Source organism: Ambystoma mexicanum, chromosome 3p (assembly GCF_040938575.1).
Source record: "Ambystoma mexicanum isolate Mex_15411 chromosome 3p, UKY_AmexF1_1, whole genome shotgun sequence".
NCBI classification, from domain to species: Eukaryota; Metazoa; Chordata; class Amphibia; order Caudata; family Ambystomatidae; genus Ambystoma; species Ambystoma mexicanum.
This window is the reverse complement of record NC_090925.1, coordinates 1,033,541,433-1,033,554,009: the sequence shown is the minus strand read 5'-3', so window position 1 is coordinate 1,033,554,009 and position 12,577 is coordinate 1,033,541,433. Positions and strand designations below refer to the sequence as shown.

Here is a 12,577-nt window from a genome sequence, read left to right as displayed (position 1 = left end):
TATGGCTCTCCCCTGTTTTCCCACCATGACTGGCTACCCTATAGTTCCTAAGGCCCACACTCTCCTCACCTGTTTTGTTGACTTTAGTCAGAAAGGCATTGAAGTCTCTCAGAGAAAAAAAGTTTCTGAGGTTGGAGAGATCTCTTGATGTTTCTAACAACTTTCTTTTGCAGGATCTCTGAAGAAATAATTTTCACTTGAGGAGCTTGGGCTTAGAAGAAAAAACATGAAGTCTTTTGAGGAAAGGATGCACGCGTAGCAAATAGGTGCGTGGCCCAGCGTGCCGTTGTTATCCAACTATGGGTTTTCTCTTCAGGCAAGTATGCGTATGTAGTTTGGTAAAGGCGTACATAGTTCGGTAAAGGCGCTCGCGACACAGCGTGCCTTAGTTAAGAAGCTTTGACTTTTTTCTGTGAGGTGAGGCATTGGAATGCTTGGTAAAAGCTCGCCTGAGCTACAGGTACGTATGCGTGTATGTTTTTTTTTCATTTACCACTAGTCTGTAATGATCTTTCATTAACTATGGTACCTTTGTCTTTGTAGGTTTTCAGAGGTTGGAAGATCTCACAATGAAGCTGCGGCCGTGGACGAAGACTGCTGACTGAACTGCGGAACTACAGAAGATGAAGTGACCTGTCGGAGGACGGCTGCTGCAGAAAACTCTGGTCAGGTACGTTGGAGACTAAGGTCTGTGGATTTTCTGTGAGCTATTCAAGTTCATAACGTGACGTTTTTTCTATTATTCTGCAGGTCTGTGAGCTGAGCGCCGGTATCATTACACTGCCGTCAGAGGAACAAACACAAAGCGCGTGTTACTGCAGAGGCGGGGCTTTTATAGTTGTCTATGCCAAACGTCTAGTTGTCAATGACTGCTTAGACAGTAACCTGCAGGACGGCCATCTTAAGGGGATTGGAACACCATTGGATCTCTATGGGAGCCCATTGTCACCTCGGTACTGGGCAATGTGAGAATGCCATGTTTGCCATGCTAAAACCCAGCCCTACAGATCTGTACCAAGACTCCTTCCTGGACCAGACACCAGAAACTAACCCAGAAACCCTGGAAGTGATCATGACAGTGGCGAGACCAAAGACACGGATCTGTGGCGGACAGTTGGTCTAAATAACATTGCCGAGACCACTGAAGAACCACAAGTGCAATCAAGCGATGCAATGCTGCCAAATGGAGACAGAGAAGGCAACAATGCGAATGCTGGAGAGGAGAACGTGTCCGATACCCAGCAGGAAGGAGACACCCGGGACCAAAATCCCCCCCCCCCCAACAACATTCCCTTTCACAACAGAAGGTAACCGGGCAAACGAGAGGTGCAGGGAGACTCTAAAGAATCAGTATGTCATACATAGTACGTATCATACGTATAATACGTATCATAGTAGAAGACATGAACTAGAGCTAGTTGTGAAACTAAATGGATACAAAGATTGTGCATTAACAGAAAATAATTATAATATGCAGCCAGCTTGTCATAGTAGAAGATATTAAAAAGATTTAACTAGGAAAGCAAATGTGACAGATTGTAAACTAAGAAAATCATACAACACGTCACACAGTGGAAGATAACTAGTTCACTTCGCAAAACGAAGATATGAATCTTGTGAAACAATAGAGAACATCGAGGCGAAACTGGATAATGAGAGAGAACAAGTTAGACAAAATACAATGGGAAAGAAGGGAAAACAAAACGCCATCCAGCACACTAACAAAATAGTACTAAAGAGAGAAAGGCAAGGCTCAGAGCCTACCGACATACACATCTAAAAACCAGAGTAAGCCAGGAAAACTACATTCCTTCCGAAGGGCACAAGCAGGTCTGTGACCAAAAGCATAAAGCAACTTAGACAAAAGGGATTCGTAGTCCGCTAGGGGAATTAAAGAGACTAATACAAGAAATCAGGAGAGACTATTTGCAAATTGTATTTTAAAGACTGGTAACTAGCAGTACAGTCAGGAGAAGATTCATTCTCCTGACCCAAGTTAGTTTACTCTTAGTAGTATGGTCAGTTAGGGTATTTTTGGACAGTGGTCTTGTATCTTTGGACATTCACGACCTACAAACTAGCACCTTAGTTATTAATATAGGCAAGGACCAAACATAGACATGGGGAAAGTTAGGCCTTTTTCTTTTTACTTTAATAAGTCAGGATCTGTGTCCTCCTTGTGCCCCGCCGCAGTACATAGCGTCAGTGTGGCTCTCCAGCCTGATCCTCTACTTCAAAATAGTATGCTCCTGCGACAGTGACAGCCAATCAACTTGACAAGTCCAATTGCAGGGCAAATCATTTTCACTCAATCCTTACTGACAAAAGCAAAAATTGTGATGTCTTTTCCTTAATGTAGTGTCTACTGGATAATATGCACAGCTTTCATGAAAGCCACTTGATGAAATGTAAATTGGAAGGATTACAATACATCAAATGGTTATTGAGCATATGTCATATTCCTTCACTTTTAAGCCTATAATAAAAGGTGTTTTAACGGGATTTTTTAAATTTGTTATTTTAATTTTTACATTTTAAAGCGCTCACACAGCCCGCAGGCATCGAGGCGCTGTGACAGGAATTGTTTGTTTTCTAGTTGCGTAATTGTTTTTCTCTTAGTTGCGTATTTATAACACGCTTAAACACCCAGATGTTTCTAAGCGCGGACCTGGGGATCGAACCTGTGTTGCTACGTGTCGTCTTGCTTCCAAGGCGCGCACGTTGCCGCTGTGCTATCCTCCCGGGACGATTTATAGAGCTTTGAAGGGTGAATGCCTTAATTGGAATTGCCGGGATTCAAAACCGATTGCAGGGTTCAGAGTTCTCAAGAACACTCAACAGGAATGGCAACCTTACTGGCTTAGATGGCCATATATGAGACCGTAATAATTGAAAAGTAAGATTTGATAATCACACATTTACAATACACAAAAAAGACAAGAGGAATGGGTAATTCCTTTCTCAGGGACGCTCACAGAGCCAGCAGAAAGGAGTTCCAAGTCATGGGAATTCCTCGTCCAGGTCCACCTATTGAAGAAGTCGAAGATAATCAGTTGCCTGTGTAAACAGGACTGGGGATTGAGTGGCATGCAAGCTTGGACAGCTGTGCTCCACCCACGTCTTTTAAACATGTTGCTAGGAAAAGCGAGTGCGCGAAAGTGCTCGTCAGTCAACAGGGTGACCAAACTAGCATTAAAGGTAGGAGATGACAGATGAGATCTCATACCTACCCACTTCGTATGGCATTGCAGAAATCAGGCTGACCACCATTAACCGGTCACCCAGTGGGTAAAAAGGACACCCAAAGAAGAACAGGACGAGGGCCGACATACAAGCCTTGACCATGATCAAGAGATGACCAGTCAAACAAGTTAATACAGAAGCCCTTTGTAAACCAGAGTAGCAGAGAAACACTTGTGTACAGGCGTCTTATACATGCCACATCATATATCATATCAACAAGACGCTCAACCTCGTTGCAGTTCTCCAAATAGAACTTCACCAGCCTTTGCATGATCATCCCAGAGAAGATTAGCTGGAATGAAAGATGGACACTAGCAGAAGATGGAATAGAAGGGGCATGGACACAGATTTTAGGACTGGCAACACCTTGCTCTCTTGCACAGGGCATTGTATACTTCTGCCAAATTGATCGATACTGGGCCATAGGTAGATAGATTACATTAAACCAGTCAGGATCATTTTTCACTGGCTTCCCTTGGAGGCAGACATGTACTGTCCAATCTAGGGCAATCTAGCTTGGAAGCCACACTTGTATAAGCGGAGCACGGCAATCTCAGGATTGTGGAGAGTTGGGCCTTTTTAGGAGACTGGTTTACTATCAGAAGAAAGAGAAGGAAACCTCACACATCAATGTAAGACTTTTCTGGAACTGGTCAGGTTCCCCCACATTCAAATTGAAAACATTAATTTCCCTTTTGGACAAATATTTCTGTAACATTACACTATCTGGAAAACTGTTGTTTTTTGCAGCTGTGGTGAACCAGAAGGACGGACTACAGGTGGTCATGTTTAAAATGTTTTATTTGAAATAAAAATAAAAATGCTTAAGCAGGGTTCGAAATCGAGGGGAGCTGGGAGCTATTTAGCTCCTGCTTGTAGCCTACAAGAGCCTTGTTAGCTTGACGCCAACAGGTACCAGGAGCTACATTTCGCTCCCAAGGCCAACTGCTGTCAAACAAGCACACCCATGTAAATTTGCATTTAGGACAATTTATAAATATAGATTAGGACACATCTAAACAACATTTAAAGCATGTTGTTTGCATGTTGCAGAGTATGCAACTTCCCTTACCTCCGTTTCAACATAGGACCCACGTCTGTGCTTCCTTGATAATCTTGGCCGGTATTTCAGCTTTGATATACAGTATCTGGATCTGTTCCACTCATTTAGAGGCGCAGTGTGCTTAAACTTAGGGAGCTATTCCAGAATGGAATTACGGTGCCCTTATTTCTTGTGCTCTGGTTTAGAGGAGCCAATTACAAGTCATATTTGCTTTGTGTTTCGTACCTGCATCGATGCTCCTGTAAACCCAAAATCCCATAGCTCGCTTGCCTCCACACACATCTGGAGCATCTCTTTCCCAGTCTGTACCTCTCATGGTGGGAAAGGTGCTCGTCGGTGGGAGCTCAGCATCTGTGGGTTCTCTCGGGTTTTGGCATTGGTTGCTAGGCACCAAGCCCACCACTGCTCTTCAGTGGTCACACCACCCCATAAGATTGTAGTTTTTCTGTCCTCTTACCCCCTTGACCACAGCCTCCTGCTCGGTCAAGGTATCCAGCCACCAGCTAGCGGATTTCTCGCTCTGCACATCACTGCTGGCTCTGCCGCTGTAGGATATCAGGGGCTCGCCTTGGTGTAGCACTTGCTCTTCCAACCGTGGGAGTTCCCTCTCCATTCAGAGTCCATTCTCTTCTTCTACACGTCAGTCTTCCTTTATCATGACACTCGGGTGAGGTTCACCATTACCTGAACCCAATAGAGTCAAAGAAGGATCTTTGTGAATTATAGTAAGAGGGAATGCAACAGTCTTTTCTGACATCCATATATGCAGAAAGGGTGGTTTGGACTGGGAGTTCCATGCTGGAGTGGGAGTCCTTGTCCCCAAGAGGGGAGTCACTCCTGGTGAGGTCCCTCTTGCCCAGAGCCCCAGGCAGGATCTTGCATAGCAGGCCCAGCTCTCTAATCTCAAAGAAGGCGGCTCCCCATCTGGGGAGAAGGGACACATTGTCCAGATTCGTCCCACACCATGAGCTAAATTATGTTTTCTTGTATATACACAACGTCAAATGTAAAACAGTCCGTGGCCTTTTTGGCCTAGTTTACACCATGCAAATATGAAAAACAAAATGATTCGGGATCAGCCATAGATGGCATTTTAAAGGCTATGGGGGACTATACTCTCCAATAGAAACTACATGCACAATAAAGCAACCATCGGACAGAGGCACTGAGAGCTGGGTCAAAATGAACAGCTGCTTGGGATGAGTCAGAAGGCTTAAACGTCAATCGTTTAGGAGCTTCAAAGTAGAAGCCAACATCAAGAACAAAATGTGTAGAGTTTGAATCTCTAAAAAGCACAATCTTAGGTTTTTAGTAACTGGCAAAGATGGCTGTTGCTCGGGACAAATCTTAATTCCAGAGGAGGCTGGAATGATAAGCCATGGCAGGAACATGCGGCCATATTGTTTATTTCACGTTGCTAATGACAACCATACAAACCGCGAGCAGCATACGCCGTTCGCAGTCGACACAGCAGGACGCTGAAGCTGCACTCCAGGTAAGCCGTATAGATTGAACAGGCATACGCGATCCAAGATCGCAAGATATTTTAAGTGAATTAGTAAGATTAACAAGAGCAGGAGCTAGTAGAATTGCTCTCCTCATGCTAGGCTGCGTTCTCTTGAAGATAACACGCACACTCACCACGTGCATTTCAAAACTTGGCAATCAGGTTAGTGACAAAAAGCACATCACTTTAAGCATAGGTAAAAGACTTTTGAATGCATTTAATGTCGTGAAGAATTATTTTTGGCACAACACGGGTGACATTGTGCATGAAAATAAGGTTATACTGCACTCAACTAAATGTGATGGTGCCATGCAGGTATTTATTGAAGCACATATGTGATTACGTAAATTAGAATTTATTTAAGTAATTATGCGATCAATCGAAGTAGAATATCATGGCCTATAAGGTATAACCATTGTCATTTCAAGTAAAATATGGGTATGCTTTGCTATGCCAGGAACACATGTAATGTTGTAATCTTTTTTCTTTTTCTTTTCTCTTTGTTCTCGCATTTTTGTTAAATATCTGTTTGTCCTTGTGGGCACCCTGTTTAATTTGGCATAATTTGTGTTCTCTTGACGTACGGTGCACTGTCGAACTCTAACATGATAATGTGGCGTGTTCTATTGAATGTTGATATTGCAATAATTACAATGTGTGCAACACAGTAATACCCTGGCTCTGAAGAAGGAAAACTCCGAAATGCATTAGCCATACTGGTTTCACATTTTGCCTCATTCTTGAGCAATAACTTCATTGGTGGAGTTTAAACCAATGAAGTACAAAATAATTTTCAAGAAGTTCTAATTTGGAAAATTAAATCAAGAATATAATTTTTTTGACAAATCACCAAAGTGTCTTATTTTATTGCAAACAGAAAGAAACTGACAAAATCCCAAGTGGGAAACTGGGGTGTGCGGCCCACACCGAAGGCATACATGCCTAGGTCTTTTCTCTCCAAAGCCATGGCAGGAAACCATACTTCAGAATGAAGAAGGGCAATTTCCTGTCCCAGCAATCATGGCAGCATACACTTTCTTAGAAGCAAAGAGCAAAGCTGTTTTCCACTTGCATACTACCAAAGATGGCCCGATTGGAATCGATATTGCAATCTCATAGAAGCACAGTGAAATACCTAGAATGTTAGGGTACACTTATATTGCGAGCGAGAATGTGATGGAGGGACTACATTGATGGCCAGAACATGCAAAATGGTTCTCTTCTAGAGTGATTTAGAGTGCCTTTGCCAGTATCAGCGCAGAGTTCCCCAATTGGATAAAACCATTGATTCCATCCGAGTATTATTCAAAGACCACATCCTAACCAGTTCCAATTGGGGACATGAGTGCAGAGGAACTAACACATCCAACTGAGACCTTCGGGGTGAAAACTGAAGATTGTTAGAAATGAGACCCTGTTATTCAAAAAGTACAAAAGCATACATATGTCCGGAGGATTTCAAGAGCGCTTCCTTGGTTTAACCTAAAAGCTGGCTGCATCGTTTATGAAAATCATGGCTATGAATCTCTTTAAATAGATTTAACTTGTGTCCGCTTACACCCAGGGAAGGCTCTGCAGCACGCCCAGGTTTAATTTCTTTCTGCACAAAGGAGTAAGCCCCAGGTGAGTCACAACCGAGAAAACACCTGGATACAAAACAGGATATCCTCAATTAAAATACACAAGTCAGAAGCCACTTCTATGGATGAGTGTTCTAGCTGCTATTGAAGGGGATGCTCTGTTCCTTTCGGTATGCGGCACTGGTGAAATCGCAGGATCAAAGCAATAGGCTGTTTGAGGTGAGACAGCAGGGTGCAGATCGCACTCATCTGAGCCTCACCAAGCGGAAAGCAAACCCTGAACTGTTATTTCCAAGCCCTGCTTGGAGGCATCAACGCCTCCACCAGCCACTGCCTAAAGTCTGGGAACCATATGTGACTGTGGCCAAAAAAAGATGGCTTGACATCCACACAGTGTTTTGGTCCCACTGGAGTTGCATTTCCAAATGACTCATTCGATGCCTGACCGAGGTCCTTCAATATCCCTGACCACCAAAAATCACTGCTAGTTGCAGATTTCACAACACGACCGACAACCCTACAGATTCAACAGAAGCAGAGACTGGGGTGCAGCGCTTCACCCCCAACCATAAGCCTTCATAGTTTATCTCATTTACAATTTCAGACCTTTTCCTCCAACAAAAAAGATACATCTGGCCACCGATAGCATAGCTCAGTGGCAACGACAAAACAGAGCAATACAGGTTCGAATCCCGGCTCCGCCCTTAGAAACCTCCTTGGTACAAAGGGCGTTAAAAATAACCAATTATACAATACACAAGGGGTTCAGAGCAGCTATGGATAGGAGAAAGCGGCCAAACCGTGCCACTGAATTATTAAAATGAATAGGGGTGTCAGCCTTGGGGACGTCAACACAATCCCACCATGAAGCGGGGAAGGAATTGGCTGTCGATTAACCATATACTGTCCCAACTCCGAGTTCTTGTGGTTTGGGAAATCAATCATTAGCTAAATAATCATCATACCCGGTGCACTCGAAATTTGGAACCAAATACTTTTTAAATGCCAAAAACTAAGCTTAATGTTATCCAGGCACGGGACAGTCTTGCCGCCGTCCGTAGCCAAATAACTTTCTTGGCAAGCCCTGCCGACATTTTAGGAACTGCAAACCCCGGCAGGATTTCTGCATAGAATTGAACTAGATTGAAGCCAAAAATCTCTAAAAACATTGCCGTTAGTCCCCAAGCAGTGCATACAGAGATCAGACACTTTCTGCTTAGCACAAAAGCCCACGACAAAGACCAAAAAACATTGCAGTGAGAATGTGGCTAAATGTTATTTTGAATATTTTTTTTTTTTTAAAGTCACATTTTTTTGTAACCCCTCTCCCAGACCCCACCAAAACAAAACGAATGTCTGGAAATTGAAATGCCTTTATTAACAAAATCCATGTAAGCAAAACCCTAGCGGTCCTAATGGCAAACTAAATAACGGAGTGATAAAGGCAGAGATAGCGGTGAGCTGATGCAGCAGGAGTACTATCCCAGTCACAGCAAATCACATGTTCGCTGTGAAGGCATCTCAACTTGCAGCCTGCAACACTGACAACTGTTTCACTAGTGAGATCCAACACGTCGTCATCAAGACCTGTGGCTGCTCGCTCATTTATGTATTGCCCCTCCGGGGGCAATACCTTGCTGCAGTCAGTGGCACCCCGCCTTTTTCTGTTGAAGCACTACTTCAGTACATTTTCCCCCTTTCCACACGCTGTACAAGAAGCTTGGCTAATTATTTCAAAATGTAGAACCCACGCATTTCTTCTGTGGGTCAGCCCAATGTTCCAATCAGGGGTACTTGCAAGCTTGCCCCTACTATTCCATGAAGCGGCCGATACACAGGTCCAGCCAATGCCCTTGTATGCTTCTGAAGAGCAAGCCCATTTGACAGGGGTGTTTGCTAGGTCTGGAAAAGATTTGGGGCTACGCCAATGTAAGGACTTTTGGGGCTCTGCGCTAGTTAACCTTTTGGTTGTAGCCCCTGACCTTCTACCCGGGGCTACAAGTCTCAGGAGGATAAGGGCCAACGCGCTCGCCTTGGAAGCAAGACGACGCGGAGCAACACTGGTCCGATCCCTGCGTCCGCGCTTAGAAACCTCTGGGTATTAAGCACGTTATAAATAACCAATCATATCATACAACCCTCAGCCCCCCAATCCCCTAAGCCCGTAGCATCGTCTCTGTTGACAACCCCTCCCATCTCCCCTTCAAACCCCGCGAGAGCATACCTTTCATTTAGAAACCCTCTAGAACACCTTGCTCTTGGTATTACTTACGTATTGTTCACCACCTGCAGGCGTTCCCCTTTCCTGAACGAGAGGTCCGTCTCCGTCCTGGACTCGTAGTCATAAAGTGCCACAAAGGTGGTGACTCCGCCTGTAACAAGAAGGGACACACAAATCAATAGGACTCGCGCTTTACAACTCCACACATGTAACGTATGAGAAGATACAGAACTGTGATCGGCTGTCAAGACAGGAGTGATTGGCAATTACGGGAAGTCAAATTAGACAAAAAGAGCAGTGCTACAGTTGACTCGCACACTTGGATCCCCGACGTGGAAAACACCTAGTTGTGGAGGGTAAAGTTGTATATGGTCCGATCATCACCTTCTTTCCTTTGAGCTACTCGGAGGAAGAAAAAGAAGAAAACAAAAAAGGTCTGAGGGGTAAGAAACTGCCATTTTAAAATGTACCTGATGTGTTGTGCCATCCACCACCTTCTCAAGGCTCACCTAAAGCCCACCTCTTGATCCATCAATCCCATCTGGCGTTCGAATATCCGGCTGCCAAAACAAACACCCCCCCCCTCCCTCCCCCGGAACATAAAACAACCAGTACTTGTCCTCTCCTGTTGCCTTCTCCTGACGAGGACATGCTGGACCACCCGAGTCATCCCACACTACCCACTACCCTCATATCCTCCAACACCTTAAAAAAGTACTCCTCTGATCCTGAGCCATGGCTTCATTCTGTCTGTAGGAGAGCATCTGCTAGCACCATGCACACAGCAGGTTCGTCTGAGGCATTTAAAAGGTGGAGCTACAGCACCCACTTATCGTTCAAAACCCAGGCATCTGTTGATGCCAGGCAGTATGTGTAGGATAAGCAGGACAGTGTCTGCTACCGAGAGATGCAGGATGGAGTAAGGTCTTTCCAGAGTCCCTCAATGGCTAAAACCATGGACTGCAGCACATTGGGGGAGGCAGAAAAGATGGCTCTAGAGGGAAGAGAAAAACCATTGCTGGCTGCTTCTCTCTGCCTGGCTCAGTGGTGTCCCTCCTCAGCCACTTAACACTCTAGCACTGATGCAGGGCATTGAGGTGGTTTTGGGGGTGGTGGGAGACTACACTGCTCTTTAGCCCACATGGCTCGCAGCCCCCGTGCAACAAACCTGCATTGTACCACCCTCTTGCAGATCTATATGGACAAGAAACCTTTCAAAATATGCCACAGGAGCACGCAAGTCTGTGGCTGTACATGCAAGGCTCCAGAGGGCCCAATTGAGCTTTAAGCCGCACAAGAGGGAGTAGCTTAATAAATGTGATTGCCACAAGAAAGACCATTAAGATTGCAAAACATAAATAAGGATTTGCATGGCAAATACAGATGTACTATACATACACACCTGTCCTCTGTATGTGTACCAGGACATCGAAGGCTGAGGCTGTATATATTAGGATTGGCAGTGAGGTTCGTATCTGGGCCTCTGCCGATGTACTTGGGCATACAATGTGTGTACATGGAACTATACTCGGGCACAGGACAGAAGCACCTAGTATGTTAGCTATGTCTTTTGAGATCTGTGCTCATGGCATATTATGGTAGTAAGCCTGGCATCACTGTGTACGGAGACTAGCCAAAACGATGGTCTGCTTTTTTAAAAGTAGGGTTGTCCTTATTTTAGGTTTTCTTTGTTAGTTTAGCCTGTTACTTCCTGCAATTCCACCAGCATCTCCACCCAGAGACTATTTGTGTCATGTTAGGGGGAGGGGGGGAGGGGAGGGGTTGGGGGGGGGGGTCAAGAAAAGTACATTGTGTTACATTTTGTTACCCCCCGGACATTTTGTAATTTGACATCAATGACATCCAGAGAAGCAGGGGAAGGCAACTTGGAGAGAGGATCCCTTTAATGCCCATCCTCACCCCCATGAGCAGAACAGCCCGAAGAGCCAAGAGCGCAAGATGCAACTCACTATTTGGACAGCCCCCAGGAGGTCCAGTACATCCACATATGTGAACAGATATTCACTCTGACAACCATTCAAACCATATCCAGTCAACATCTTTATGGATACAGGGACCACAACACTGATCATGGTACCAAAAACCTCACTGGACAAGATTGACCAAATACAGAGCATCCACTGTGCTGACGTCATTAGGGACACCACGACATAGCAACGTTAGTCATGAAGCATACTCTCACCCATGCACAAAGTTACAAGGATGCACACACACTAAGAACATGCTTACACAGTTCTGTAGATAGAGGACAAATACATACACAATGCCGAAAGCCTTTATTATTTTCTCTCATTAGCCAAACGCAAAGCAAAGAAGAGATGCAGAGCAAGCTTGCAGACGCGTATTGCAATTATCCCTATGGAACTATTGGGTCATATAAGAAGCCTCGAAGATCTGAATACTACCAATGTATAAGAAACGTAGCACAATATAGATATATAGAAATCATAGTATAACTGTAGTGAGGTTACATGAGGGCACGGGCCCGAGGACGAGAGGTGAAGAAAAGCAGAATTAGGCTGCACGAAACAGCAGGCCAGGGCTTGCAGCCAAGGTCAGCGATGAACTGCCCATTCCTGGGCCTCAGCAGGAGAAACCTGTAAAATACTAGCATAAATCCTCACCAAGTGCAGACCAGAGAGCTGGATTTCACGGCCCGCGACCATGTGGTTCGGCCGAGGCAGATAATGGTCATTCACCCGCAGTGGGAAGATGTGCAGATCCCAGAAACACAGACATGAAGTGAAACATGGATTCTTTAACAACGTTGCAACCCAGTGAGCACTCCGAAAGGCAAAGTGGTAATACTAATGGCTACAGTGGGATCACAGACTTTCTCATCACTATGAGAAGGTGCACTTCGCGCTGAGAACAGAGCTGGGTCCCAGGAATGGGGAGATCAGCTCCAGCCAATCAGGGAACACAAATCCAGGGCTGGATGG

The 12,577-nt window shown here is 44.9% G+C and overlaps 1 protein-coding gene across 9 annotated transcripts in view; it reads right to left on the bottom strand.

The window, feature by feature from the left end:
- SRC (SRC proto-oncogene, non-receptor tyrosine kinase) overlaps positions 1-12,577 on the bottom strand; it is a 520,693-nt gene that overhangs the window by 133,399 nt on the left and 374,717 nt on the right. For all 9 annotated transcript variants that reach the window (XM_069652377.1, XM_069652381.1, XM_069652378.1 and 6 more), the window contains one exon: positions 9,666-9,765. In XM_069652377.1, the coding sequence (XP_069508478.1) occupies positions 9,666-9,765 (100 nt within the window). The remainder of the gene's footprint in view (positions 1-9,665; positions 9,766-12,577) is intronic.